At 34.1% G+C, this 15,205-nt stretch overlaps 1 protein-coding gene across 2 annotated transcripts in view; it reads right to left on the bottom strand.

Annotated features, from left to right (window-relative positions):
• Nucleotides 1-3,418: 3,418 nt before the first annotated feature.
• The window catches only part of CENPI (centromere protein I), a 73,306-nt gene continuing 61,519 nt past the window's right edge, over nucleotides 3,419-15,205 (bottom strand). Inside the window, exons 16-19 of one of the 2 annotated variants that reach the window (XM_079124057.1) lie at nucleotides 14,667-14,715; nucleotides 14,329-14,547; nucleotides 5,096-5,137; nucleotides 3,419-4,397 (exon numbers count right to left, since the gene is read on the bottom strand). In XM_079124057.1, the coding sequence (XP_078980183.1) occupies nucleotides 4,296-4,397; nucleotides 5,096-5,137; nucleotides 14,329-14,547; nucleotides 14,667-14,715 (412 nt within the window). In that variant the 3' untranslated portion in view covers nucleotides 3,419-4,295. The remainder of the gene's footprint in view (nucleotides 4,398-5,095; nucleotides 5,138-14,328; nucleotides 14,548-14,666; nucleotides 14,716-15,205) is intronic. The other variant, XM_079124056.1, reaches the window with a different exon arrangement.

Consider the following 15,205-nt stretch of genomic DNA (forward strand, 5'->3'; position numbering starts at 1 on the left):
CAGGAACTAATCACAGAACAGTTTCCTCTTTAGTTACTCCTGAGAGAATGCAGCTGAAATATACACACATTCTTCCATATTACCAGATGTGGCCATGAGTTTAGCAGGGTTTCCTTTGCTGTCTCTTTCTCAGATGTCCCTGTTAACTTCTGGCTGGTCTTCCTCTTGGTACCATGGCATGCTGTTAGCCTTTACAGACTGCTCCTAGTTTATTCTATTGCTTTAAGCAATTCCTTGGAGGTATAAGTTCCTCCAAAATCAGACCCCTCAGGCAGGGCCAGGCTCTTGCTAGTCATTGAGGGTTGCTTTAAACCGTGTGTTGGCAGAACCTCTATATTTATGGAGCAGTATCTGGGGGAGATGGTAGCTACCACTTTGCTGCCACGCACACTAAAATACATATTCCACAACAATAGCTCATCTCCAACATGAAATTGGGTGTGTAAATGGGTATAACCTCTAGCTCAGATGTTACAGCTTCCTACAATTGTTACTGAATTCTGCAGATTTTGAATAAATGATTCTCAATTTTGTAACTCCTTTGTTTACTCTCCAAAGAACCTGAATGATCACCTTAGCTAATTTTCACCAAATAAAACAAATATTTCTCTGGGGAGAAGTTCCAATGAGCTCTTTGCATGTCATGCAGAGATCCTCCACAATAAAATTTTCAACTGATTATGCAGAAACTGTTGAGCAAGTTTGGAATTTAACCTAGTCTACAAATCTGATTATAAATAGAAAAATGATTCATTTCTAATTTTAAAAAGCTGGAATTAATGGCTAATTAAAAAACTGTATACTACATTTTTCCTCATTGTTCTAGGTAACAAAAAAGTTGCCTACAGATAGATATAAGGGTCAAGGTACAGAACACAAAAAATTAAATCTTGTTCAGTTGCATAGGTGAAACTTGAGTTGTATCCAGGGTTGGAATACTCATGGATATCCAGGATGTTAATCTATTAAATAGGTGCTCATTCAATCACACCTTTTGCCCTTCATTCAGAAAGGCTCAAGTAACCTATTCACACATGAAGATAAATTATAAAAAATGCAAATTACCTCAGTGAGTTACTACCTCCTGGACAGTCTTTTTTTCTGGCAGTGCTAGGGATCGAACCCAGGGCCTCCTGCTTGCAAGGCAAACACTCTACCGACTGAGCTATCTCCCCAGCCCTCCTGGACGGTCTTTAAATACATTTATATTAGTTACACTTCAAAGGTAGAAAAAAACTTCTACATCTTTTTTTCCCATTTTAATATAATTTTAATTTTTTTATCATTCTCTATGTGAAACTTCAGAAAGATATGACATTCAAATCTAAATTTTGCCAAAGGGGAAATCAAGAGGTAAAGTAGTTAACCGACTTTTCCAAGGTCATACATTCATTAATGACATAAACCAGAAGCAGCAAAGGACATTGACATCTAGCCTCCAGTTCTGTGTACCAAATCTAGTTAGATATGCTAATGTTCTTACTGATGAGCTAAAAAATAAATTTGTGTTTCTGTTACATACTTAAAAGTACACTTTAATTTACATGTACTATTATGGCCCTTGGAAAGACACCTTTCTCTTAGTATTCTATAAATAAAACACTGGTCATTTGGGTCAATGATATACTCTACTAAGTGCTGTTGCCCATCTTTATTAGGATTTTTACATGACTAAAATACAGGCTTTCTAGATTAGATAGTTCAATAATTTAAACAAAAGGAATGGTGTGTCAACCGAAAAGACATCTTAAAAATATAGTACTAATTTGAACCATCTTTTCTTTTTTTTGTGGTGGTAGGGATTGAACCCATGGCCTTGTGCATGCAAGGCAAATACTCTACCAACTGAGCTATATCACCATCCTATAGTACTAATTTCAGAGAATAATGTTTTTTCTAATAGGCCATTCCACTATGTTAATAAAAGTTGTAACAGGCACCATAGACTAAGCTACTTTTTTTCCAGATTAACCCCAAGACCAAGAGGAAAAGCTATAATAGAAAGGAAAATAAGATGTTAGAAATCAATGTTCTGTACATATGAATATACCACAGTGAATTTCACTTTTATGTATATTTTAAAGCACCTATTTAAAAAAATATAAATGAATAGAAGGAAGACCAATAGCATAGAAGGGGAACATGGGAAAAGAGGAATGAAGGTAAAATGGAAATACTGGGGACTGAAGTGGACCGAACTATATTTCATGCATGTATGATTATGTCAAAATGAACCCCAATATTATGGGTAACTATAATGCATTAAGGAAAATATAAAAATTGTAGGTGTTAGATTTTAAAAGCAGAATTGGAAATAAAATGGAATGTCACCTGAATTCAATCTCCAGTACTGCAAAAAAAATATCTAATAGTAACTTTAGTGTCAAAAATTTATAAAGTCAACAATTTTACACAAATATTGGGTAAAGAAAGTATTCTTTATGTACAATTGCAATAAAACCAAAATCTCCATTTTCTTCAGATATCTTTTATACTAAAGCAAAATAGTAATTCTTATTTAAATCCATTTTTTGTGATGAAGAGTTTTCGAAACAGATTTTTGAAATAACTAGACTTAGCTTATTTACACAGCCATATATCTTATCTTGAATAGGTCTAAAATTGACCAAGAGAAATATGGGCAAAAAAAGAACCCTAAGGGGCTGGGGAGATAGCTCAGTCGGTAAGAGTGCTTGCCTTGCAAGTAGAAGGCCCTGGGTTCGATCCCCAGCACCCCAAAAAAAAAAAAAAAAAAAACAAAAAAAAAAACAAAAAACAACCCTAACCCTAACCTTTCTTTCATAAAGTAGTCTCTGACTTTCTCCCCTAGTTCTTACCACTCTTTTTTCTTAATCATTATGCTATAAACTCACCAGCCTCTGCTAGTACTTAAATATGCCATATAAGTCAACATTTTAGGGCCTTTTCACTTGCCTTTACCTCTGTGGAGAATGCTCTTTTCCAGTCACATGGCTCATATGCTTATGAGGTTCTCTGCCTTTATCACCTCTTCATACAAACCTTCCCTAACCACCTTATATATAGTAGCAACCACTTCCACATTCTATCCCTATTCCCTGCTTTTTCTTCTTAGCACCTGATATTATATATTGCTTATAGTGCTATTGTCTGACTTCTTCATTTGAATGTAAACTCCATAAAAGCAGGTACTTTGTATGGGATACAGCTGTATCACCAGCACACTGAACAGTACTTGGCAGTACAATGAATGAAAATGCAGTCTGTAAAAATAAAAATTTAAATTAAAAATAAATAAATAAATAAATGAGGGAAAAAAGAGTACCTGCAACATAGTAAGGAACTCAACACATATTAATTCAATCTGTGAATGGATGAATGGGATTTCCACTATCCAATAATACATTTTTTGTTTTAATGAATAGAAAAAAATGATAAGAATGTGCCCTTAAAGACGAAGATAGAATCAGTTTCATTCCTCTCAAATAATATGAATTTTATTAAGAGTAAGAGTTATTCAGCTGACACAAAAATTTATAGTCAACATGATAGTTAAGCTGATATGAAATTCATAAAAGGCTTCAGAATTACTTCTTAAAATTACACTTTATTTAGGCCTGAACATTTAAAAAATAGATCTATACATACACATATACAAATAAAATAGTTTCATGAAACCATATCAGCATAAACAGAAATGTCTTGATTATCACTCCCATTCTTTCCCCTTCCTTCCCTCAACAAATTCCTACCATTGAAGGCCCAGGAGGCCATGAGCTACTCAGGGATCTTAAGGGTTATACGTGTTGTATCCTATTGATTTGGTGCTGATGCTCTTGTTCACATAAGAAAAAATGGCAATATCCACAGAGGTTTCACAGAGTCAACACAGTATTCTGTATGAGTATGTCTGTGGATTAACTAACACTATATATTACCTGCTGTCTTCTATAAATGCAGCTCATAGTATACAAAAATATGAAAAATCCCACCACAAAGCAGACGTGTCTCTTCATGTATAATTTGGTAGAAGGCAGTGCATGATGAAGTCATTTTTCACCAGTAAGCTAAAAATCTAAATCATGAAATATAAGTTAGCCACACAAAGGCCCTCCTGAACCATGGACAGAAGTCCATTCTGAGTACTCCTTGAAGATGGCAGTCCATTAGTGAAATGAATAAGGAAACACAAGTTGAGCTACTTTGCCTCTCTAACATTGAGGAAGGAATTTAGTCTGGCATGTTTGGCTTGTAAGTTAACATTTATTTAATATTTATCATAGTGGTCATGCTCTCTGATCAGGGGACAGCTCTGATCATGGGACAGAAGAATGATGAATATTACTTTCTATGAAAAGTTTCAAGCCTTGTAACCCCTCTGAAAATAAATATTCCAAATACTGGCTCCATTTCTTCCCCTGCAGGCAGAGAAAAAAAAGTACTTATCAAATACATATGCTTATTTTCTACTTCCTCTTCTTTCCCTAGGAAAAGTTCACAGCATCCTGGATATACATAACAAGCGTTATCTCAGAAGAAGGGCCAGGTTCATATCTGGAGCTGAGTCACTAAGTAATGTTTAAACCAGAAAGTACCCAAAGTCCAAGGGATAACCATCCCTTTCATTATATTGGCAAAAATAATCTGTTCAACTGAACAAAATACTATGAAATGAAAATCTGCCACCATTTCCATACTCCAGAAATTTAACATCTAAAATAGATAATACAGGAGCAAACATTATTATGCTACTGTCTGTAATAAATAAATACACAACAGGAGTTTCTATAATAATGAAATAATTATATAGAGTTTTGTTAAATTAGTTTCATTACAGGCACAGTTTGTATATATGCAACTATACTACTAAATGAGATGATGCATGATCACAACAGCAAGTATCAAACTATGAAGAGTTATATCCTAGAGAACAATGAAGAAGGTATACGCCAATAAGTTCATATAAGTCACTGGAATTAATTCAGAAGACAAACATTTCACTTTGACTTTGTAGAGGCAGCAGACTTAAGATTTGGAAAAATTTAAAGGTATATAATCTCTTGATGATATCAAGCTACATGAAATCCCTGACCATAATGAAAGTAAATTTATTTACCCGAATAGAGCTCGTGTTTATTGTCCTGTCTTCTGGGCTTTCCTTTAAAAAAAAAAAAAAAGTGGGGAGACATGGGGATGAAGATATTTTGTTAGCAAAAACACTAGAAAATCAAGATGGTTCTTCACTCTGATTCATTTTGCTACGTCCTATTCCTACCATCACTCTTGGATTCTTTTTGAATATACACCCACTACAACCCTCCACGGTTCCTTCTTCCTAGAAGCAAATAAAGAGGAAACAAAATCACAGTAGAAAAAGCAAGCACCATTTAGCCAATCTATGGCTTTATTTTTTTTCATTCTGTACTTAGCCACTAGTCTAGAGATGCAGGGTATTAGAGAAAAGTTTTCTAAGGAATTTGCTGTGTGCCGAGCATTATGCTGAATCCACATGAATGAAGTGATGTATAGGTATACCCAACTGTAACCTCCCACCATTTCAAAGACCCTAAGTCTCTCCCCATACTCATTGTTTGAGCAATATTCACCTTGCACCAATGATTATATGTACAGACTTTTTTCTTGTCCTCATTCCCTAACCAATACATAAGTATTCCAGAGATGATCAATTTAACCATGGTTCAACTTAAGATCTTTTGAGTTTATAATGGGTTTAGTGGGACATAACCTCATCTTATGTAGAAGAACATCTGTATATAGGAGCATATGTGAAAATCTCACATCATTTTATATAAGAGATTTCAGCACCTGTGACTTTTATTATCTGAAAAGGGATTTCTTGGAACCAATCCCCCGAGGATACCAAGAATCAATTCAATTTTTGGCTCCTGCTTCAGGAAAGTCTGTAACATGTGTGGTTCACTGCTTTCCTTCTCCCTCCTCCCAAATTATTTGGGGTTTGAGCATTAAAACAATGCTCCAACATTGCCTCCAAACTCCCTGCCCCCAAACTGCTAACATTCATTCTGCACAGTCTGATTCTAACAGTCTGCCTATGCATGCTTGAACAGCAAATGACAACTATATCATGATTATTGCCTAGCTGACAATGATCACAAGATGCATCCTGATCTCTGGGAAATCAGAAAGTTAAAAAAAAAGCATTTTGGGGATTGATCAAATATAGTACATCCTGATGAACTCCATATGATATGATATTCTTCTAGTTTTAATCTCTCTCCTAAGATCCAAGTCCCTATTTTGAACTGTCCACTTAACATTTTTTGGATGTCTAACAAGCACTTCAAGCTTAATTAGGCCAAAAGATAACTCAATTCTAAACTTACTCTCCCTGCCCAAACAAAATAACCTCTCCTGTTCATTCACCAGTATTCCTCTCTTTAATAAATAGTATAATAGAAAGCTGCTCCCCCACCCCCTCCCATCGTACAACCTAGTTTGTCAGTCTGTGAACATCCTAGCTAGCTACTGGTCCATTAGTCAGCCTGCAAGTCTCCTTCTCAGTCATTAGTCCCTTGTTAGCCCATGAAATTCCAATATTTAGGAAAAGCTCCTCCGCCATTTTCTCTCTTTCCTCCTGGCTTTCACTCTCTCTTGAGTGCTCTCTTTCTCTCTTTCTTTCTTTCTCTCTCTCTCTCTCCCTCTCATGTTCTCTCTTACCCTGCAGGGAGACACTCTGCCTGTTTGCTTAATAAACTTTCTTATGTGAGTTCCTGCGTCCGGAGTGGTTTCTGGGTTCTTACAAATGGAACCACTATTGACTCAGTTACTCAAGAATTCCTTTTCTCATTCCCACCTCCAATCAAGCCACCATCAAGTCCTGCCTGTTCTACTGCTATGATTTACTGCAAACCAGTCAATTTTTCCCATCTCTACAACTATTACTTGCATAAAAATCATTATTAATATATTTTCTCTCAACTCCAACAGTAGCCTCCTACTTGGTGTCCCTGCTTCCACTCAGGCCTCCTTTTTTTTTTTTTGGTACTGGAGATTGAACTGAAGGGCACTTGACCACTGAGTCACATCCCCAGCCCTATTTTGTGTTTAAATAAAACAATGCAGTTATTAAATTGTTTTTTAAAAGCATTCAAAGATTTCTTTCCAAATCCTTTTGTCAAATAATTGTGGCCCTTAAAGTAATTTTTTTGTCTTTCCATAGTGTCAGAATTTACTAACTGATAATAAATTCACAAGTTATACCACTTTTAGCAATTGCGATTCACTGAATACTCATGGGTCACTGGGCAGTCGCAAGTTCTTTTATTCCACCTTAAAATAATTCTTGTCTTTGTTGTTATGCCACCAACCTGATGCTTGAAACACAATTTCTTTTTTTTCCCCCGATTTTGCTTTCAGATTTTAGCAAGTATCTATCTATTTATTTATTTATTTATTTATTTATTTATTTAGTTAGTTAGTTAGTTATTGGTATGGGGGATTGAGCCAGGGGGGATTGAAACCAGGGGCGCTTAACCATTGAGCCACATCCCCAGCTCTATTTTATATTTTATTTAGAGACAGGGACTCACTGAGTTGCTTAACACCTTGCTTTTGCTGAAGCTGGCTTTGGACTTGCAATCCTCCTGCTTCAACCTCCTGAGTGCCTGGAATTACAGGTGTGTGTCACCAGGCCTGGCTCAGGCCTTCTCTTTTAACTCATCCTCCACAAAGAAGCCAGGGATCTCTATTAAATATCAACTCAGACCACCATACTGCAGCCCTGCTTAAATTTCATCCTAGGCAACTTAGCAAGACATTTGTCTCATAAATAAATATATTAAAATATATATAAATACATAAATACATAAATATATTTATATAAATATATAAATAAAATGAGTTGGGTATGTATCTCAGTGGTAGAATGCCCCTGGATTTAATCCCTAGTATCCCCCCTCAACACACATGCAAAGCTTCAGAATTACCTGAAATATAAGCTCTACACATTTTCTGAGAACTGATTAGCCAAAGTACATTTTGTTAAACTGTCACTAAAGAATATAGCTAATAAGAACCATTTATAATGGAATAATTCAGTAAAATAAAGTTGTCAGAATTAAATCATAGAGCCATGGTATCAGAGGTTATATATACCACCTAAAAGATAAGTAAGTAACAGTATTCAGGTAGTAATCAGTTAGTTGGTGATTGGGAATCAAAAGGCATTCTTTTAAAGGAAAGCTGCTGTATTAATCTTAAAGCCTAACATGTCTGGACCACATGGAAACAATATTAACTAGAGAAATGGCAGTTCGCATTTTGCCAAATGTATTACTCTATGCTGCCAAAATTTAAACTTCCAAAACGAATCTTCCTTAAACATTTGGAACATGGTTTTGATTTTAAAGACTATATCAATTACTTATCCCCCCAAAACAAGTTTGCTTACCTATGTACAAGGTGATAAATTTACTACTTTAGAGATTAAATCTTGTAACTAAGAGTCTTTCTCTTTCTGTTTCACCTCCCTCTTAGAGGAAAAAATACTGATTTATGAAAATCACTTATGCTTTATCTATGATTCATTATATGCTTTTCCAATTAAGAATTATAGGGGGCTGGGGTTGTGGCTCAGGGGTATAGTGCTTGCCTAGCATGTGTGAGGCACAGGGTTCAATTCTTGGCACCACATATAAATAAGTAAATAAAAAAGTAAAGGTCCATCAACGGCTAATGAAAATATTTTTACAACAATCTATTAAAAAACTGTAGGAAATGCATATGTTGACTGAGTATGGAGAAATGGAAACCCATTCATTGCTTGTGTGAATAGAAATTTCCACTGAAAGCAATTTGACGATAATCACCAAAATTTAAGATATTCCTTTGAAATCAATTCTTCTTTGAGTAATTTTATCTAGCAAACATACTAGCATATGTGTAAAATAATATATACAATTCAAGAGTGTTGATTAGAATAACTGAATAAGATTATAAACAACTTAGATTCTCAATAAGGGATCACTTTAACATACATTAGATTCATATAAGGGAATACTATGCAAACACCAAAAAGAATATGGCAACCTTTTATGTACTAATAAGAAACAAAAGCCCAAATATTAAGTTAAAAAAATCGAGAGACAAAACAGTAAGTGTAGTACATGGTGTTGAAAAAGATAACTTACAGAAATGTACACCATGTATCTGGTATAAGATATTTTAAGAGTAGTTGTTTCTGGGGAGGGAAATGAAGTAACCACAGGATACAATGGGTAAGATTATTAAAACCCAATTTGTGTTCTATGTCTATGGATTTGCCTATTCTGGATTTTTTTTTTTTTTTTTTTTTGGTACCAGGGATTGAACTCAGGAGCACTTAACCACTGAGGCACATCCCCACCACTTTTTGTATTTTATTTAGAGACAGGGTCTCACTGAGTTTCTTAGGGCCTCCCTAGGTTGCTGAGGCTGGCTTTGAACTCCATCCTCCTGCCTCAGACTCCTGAGCTGCTGGGACAATAAGGGTGCACCACCATACCCAGCTATTCTGAGTTCTTCATATAAGTAAAATTAAACAACATGTGATCATTTGTGTCTGGCTGTTCACTTAGCAAAATGCTTTCAAAATTCATTCACTTTGTGGTATGTATCAGTATTTCATTCCTTTTTTAGATGAATAATTTCCATTGTATGGCTATGCCGTAATTTATCCATTCATCAGCTGATGAAATGTTGGGCTATTTTCTTGTTTTGGCTATTGTATTAATAATTTATGAACATAAGTGTACATACGTTTGAGCACCATTTTCAATTTAAGTATATACCTGGGAATGGTATTATGGGGTCAAATGACAAATTCTGTTTACTTTTTGAGGAATTTCCAAATACTTCTTAATTATTTTGAAGCAAATCCAAAATGTATCATTTCTTGGAAACTTTCTTGAAATTATATACCTTTATGTAACTTCTGACTTTTTTGTATGTGTAAGTACAACCTCAAAAAATAATTTTAAAAACTTTCACCATGTCAAAAATTACTTAACAGAAATAGGATCTTAAGTTCACTAAACAATATCCATTAAAGTAAGAGAGTATGCAGCATGAAACTGATTACAAGCATACACTCAAGAACATATCAAATCATCTAATAAAACAGCTTTATCAGAAGATGAGTACAGGTAAGATGCTGGAGACAGACTGTGGAGAGAAAACCTTTAAAGCTGGGTGTATTGACTTTGGCACTACTAACATTTTAGACTGAAAAATTCTTTGTGTGGGGGGGTAATGTTCTGTGTACTGTATTTAATAGCATCCCATTGTCTCACCCACTTGATGCCAGTATGTTCCCTTTCTCATTTGTGACAACCAAAAATATCCCCAGACATTGCTAAATGTCAGTTCCCTCAATTGTGAACTACTGCTTTAAAGAATTGGGAAACAATAACTAATAATCAAAATTTTCAAAAAATATTCTTGAATTATGATAAAAATCAATCAATCAATAACAACAGCAACATTTATCCAAGCAATACTATATGCCAAAGATAATTAGATTCACATGCATCATGAAATTTACTTTTTATAACAACCCAATCAAGTAGGTATTATCAGTCCTATTTAACAGACAAGGTAAATGAAGCCCAAAGAGTTTAAACAACTTGTCCATGATCACACAATTACTAAACAATAATACCAGGATATGAGTAAAGCAATAACTTCTAAGTTCTTAATGACAACATTGACTTTCACTTTCAGTAATCATAGATTAGGTCATTCCCATGATACCTGAGAACAATTAAAAAAGGAACAATTTTTAAAATCCTAAAAGCATCAAAATGAAGAAAAATTTTTCTTTACAGAAAATATTTCAGATAATAAAGAAAGAATGATAAAATATCATCACATCAACACTTTGATGAACTAAATCTGGGCAATAATCATCAATGAACACTAATATTAAAAGAGAGATGATCAGATATATTAAGTTCCTTCTAATGCAAATAAATAATGCTATCTATAAAACTTTCTTGCCAAATTAAAAGATTATTAAAATTTCAAAAGATCCCAAATCTGATCAAACCCTTAGATCTAACTACTAACTTACAGGAAATAGCAGGAACACAAGAACATGTGATGTAAACAGCAAAATCCAGACTATATTCCCTAACAAAATTGGCAGTTGGCAAAAATTGTCTTTAAAAACTCAGCACTTCTGTAAATCCCAGTGACTCAGGAAGCTGAGGCAGGAAGACTACAAATTCGAGGCCAGCCTTAGCAATTTAGCAAGACCCTGTCTCAAAAATAAAAAGGACTGGGGATGTGACTCGGTGGTAAAGCACTTCTAGGGTTCAATCCCCAGTATCAAAAATAAAGGTAGGGCTAGGGAGATAGCTCAGTCAGTAGAGTGCTTGCCTTGCATGCACAGGCCCTGGGTTCGATCCCCAGCACCCCCCGAAAAAAAAAAAAAAAGGTAAAATGAGAAAACATTTTGAGATCAATTTGTACCTATAAACACTTTTATTTTAAAAAGTGGAACATCAAAAAGAAATAGGATATAAGAATAAACCTATAATAAAAGATTGAATTAGTAATTTTTAAACCTCCCACTAAAAAAAGGCCCATGATCAGATGGCTTCACTATCTAATATTTAAAGAATAATGCCAACTCTTCACCAAGTTTTCCAAAATGTACGAGATAAAAATGCATTTCTTAACTCAATCAATGAGGCCAGTACTAACCTGCAAACAAAATCAGTCAGACATTATAAGGAAAAACCAGTATGCAATCTTATGAATATAGATACAAAATCTCCACAAACTACTAACAAACACAATCTAGTAACATGTAAAATGAATTGTTCTCCATGACAAAGAGGGATTTATTCCAGGAATGCAAGGTTAAACATCTGAATATCAATTAATGTAATATACTATATTGAAAAAATAAAGAACAAAACCATAGGATCAAGTGTGTAGATGTAGGAAAACATTATACAAAATCCAACACTCATGCATGATAAAAACATTCAACAAACTAATAGTAGGGAAATCCTCAATCTGATAAAGGGTATCCAGAGAAACCTTTATCATACTGGTAACAAAGTGAAATGTTTTCCCCATGATCAAGTGGTCACTTTTGCCACTTTTCTTCAACAATATAACTTAAGTTAAAGGTGGACAATTAGGCAAGACAAAGAAAAAGCACTGAGATTTGAAAGGAAGAAATAAAATTATCTCTGTTTGCTGATAACATAATTCTAGATAAAGAATATTCTAAGGAATCACCTAAAAATTATAACTAATAAAGAAGTTCAATAAAGTTGCAGGAAATACAATCAATATATAAAATTAAATTACATTTCTATAGTAGCAATGAGAAATCAAAATGAAATTCAAAAGCAACTCCATTTGCAGTAACACAAGAAAAATACTTAGAAATAAATTTAACGAAGTATAAAACTTATACTCATTGCATAAAACATTGTTGAAAAAACTAAAGAGGAACCAAATAAATAGAAAGATATCTGATGGACATGTGTGAGAGGACTTAAAGATGGCAGTACTACCCAAATTGATCTACAGATTTGAGGCATTACCTATCAGAATAATACTTGGATTCTTTGTAGAAATTGGCAAGCTGACTATAAAATTGACATGTAATTTCATGACCTTGGGTTAGGCAGTAATTTCTTAACTTTGAAACAAAAGCACAAGGACTAAAAGAAAAAAATTATAAATCGAACTTCAAAATTGAAAGCTTTTGTGTTTCAAAAGACACCGACAAGGGCTGTGGCTATGGCTCAGTGGTAGAGTGCTTGCCTCGCACGTGTGAGGCACTGGGTTCGATCCTCAGCACCACGTAAAAATAAATAAATAAAATAAAGGTATTGTGACCATATACAACTAAAAAATATTTTTTAAAAAGACACCAACAGGGCTGGGGTTGTGGCTCAGTGGTAGTGCACTTGCCTAGCATCTGTGGGGCACTGGGTTTGATTCTTAGCACCAAATATAAATAAATGAGTAAAATAAAGGTCTATCAAAAAATATCTAAGGTCTATCATCTAAAAAATATTTTTAAAAAAATATGCAAACCAAAAAAGTGAAAAGTCAATTCACAGAATAGGTGAAAACTTTTGCCAGTATATATTTAGATAGGAACTTATATCTAGAATATTGAAAGAACTCTCACAAACCAATAACAAAATACAAATTTAAAATGAGAGTCTGAATAAATATTTATCCAAAGAAAATATACAAATGGCCAATAAGCACAAGATGCTGAACATCAACAGATACCATGGTAATGCAAATCAATACCAAAATGCATATTACTTCACATCCTGTAAGATGACTAGGATAAAAAAATACAGATAACAAGTGTTGGGAAGATGTGGGGAAAATGGAAACCTCACACATTGCTCATCACTGTTTATACTAAGATGTCTATTGATTGATTGCCTCCCCAACTAAACTGTAAGCTCTTTGAGGGGCAACACCCAAATATGTCTTTTCATTACAGTGCTTGGTTCATTATATGCATATATTAAACATTTGTTCAATGAATTATCTTCCCCCCTAAATATATTTTTTTCATTTTGTTATATTTCTTTTTTAAATTTTTTTAGATGTTGATAGACCTTTATTTTATTCATTTATTTATTTGTGGTGCTGAGAATCAAACCCAGTGCCTCACACATACTAGGCAAGCACTCTACCACTGAGCCACAACCCCAGCCCCTCATTTTGTTAGATTTCTTACTGTTCCAACCTGTTAAGGAAATTCTGAATCTATATTCTTTCAGAGTACTTGCAATCCCACCCTGTCGTGTCATCCATGCATTTGATATACACACTATATGAATCCTCTTCAAGTCACTGATAATGTTGAAAATGACAGAGCTGAGGATAAAGTACTGAGAAGGTACCCCTCTCCCTGCCCACACTGTTATTAATCCATTAAATCAGCATGCTTCTGAGAAGACTGTAATTATAATATTATCTGGCCTACATTTTCCAACTGGTCTAAGATTATATGAGAACTTCCACTTCTATGAAGCCTCTTAATTGGCACCACCTCTACCCAAGCAGAACTAAGCAAATCATTTCCTTATCATTCTCGAAACTACCTTTTCTCACTTCACATCACTATGCTGTATTAATTTGTTTACAAGTCTGTTGCCACTATAAGTCCAAATTCTCTTAGAAGACAGACTTATTTAACTGAATCCCTAAAGCCTCCACAATGCCTAAAATTTAATTGTTACTAAAAAAAATAATTCAGAGACTCTAAATTTGTGGTATTTCTTATTTTTGCCATTATAGTAATGCTATATAAAATCTAAGTCTTTTAAATGCTCTTACCTGCAACAAAAAGGAGGCAGCATAGCTTAATAGAGAAGGGTGATAAACTAAATTTAAACTGTTTTTGTACTCCACTACTCTAGCTTTTTTGAGGATTTGGAGGTCAATGTATGTTCCTTTCTTGAAGGGTTTGGATGTCCACAGGCAACCAACCATGGTTGTCAAATAATGATTAAATTGTTGATAGGTCTTGCTACTGAAACTGAACTCTGATTTTGCCTAAAGAGTCAAAGAAAAAAAGAAAATTATCATTATTATCTATTCATTCTTTCCTTTTTATTGTTAACAGGTCAGTTTTTAAAAAATAGTGATTTAACACAGAGATTTATCATTCATACCTTTTGTACAAACTCATTTTTCTTTGCTGCAGTCAAATTTTTACGATACCTAGGATAAGAACAAATAGAATGAAATGTTTAGCATGCCTTTAGATGCAATGCTTTTGAAATACTAATAAACAAAAACTTACATTTTAAATGCAAATAAATGTAAATACCTACAAATATTCAGCTGTCTGGTTAATGATTTTATCATTTTGTGGCATATGCTCCCCCAAGAATTTTAAAAATAGAGGTTCAAAACTGAATTGTACATTTAAGATGTGCAGTTGACTGTATGTAAATTGTACCTTATTTTAAAAAGACAAAACAATGACAGACATGCTTTTCTTTAAAATACTTTAGTTATAGATGGACACAATACCTTTATTTTGTTTATTGAATTAGTTTATTTAAAGTTTAAATTTATTTATTTTATTTATTTATTTATTTTTATGTGGTGCTGAGGATTGAACCCGTACCTCACATGTGCTAGGTGAGTACTCCACCACTGAGCCACAACCCCAGCCCAACAGACAACAACTTTCTAATGTTTCACT

This window comes from Sciurus vulgaris, assembly GCF_902686455.1.
Source record: "Sciurus vulgaris genome assembly, chromosome: X".
In the NCBI taxonomy this organism is placed as follows: domain Eukaryota; kingdom Metazoa; phylum Chordata; class Mammalia; order Rodentia; family Sciuridae; genus Sciurus; species Sciurus vulgaris.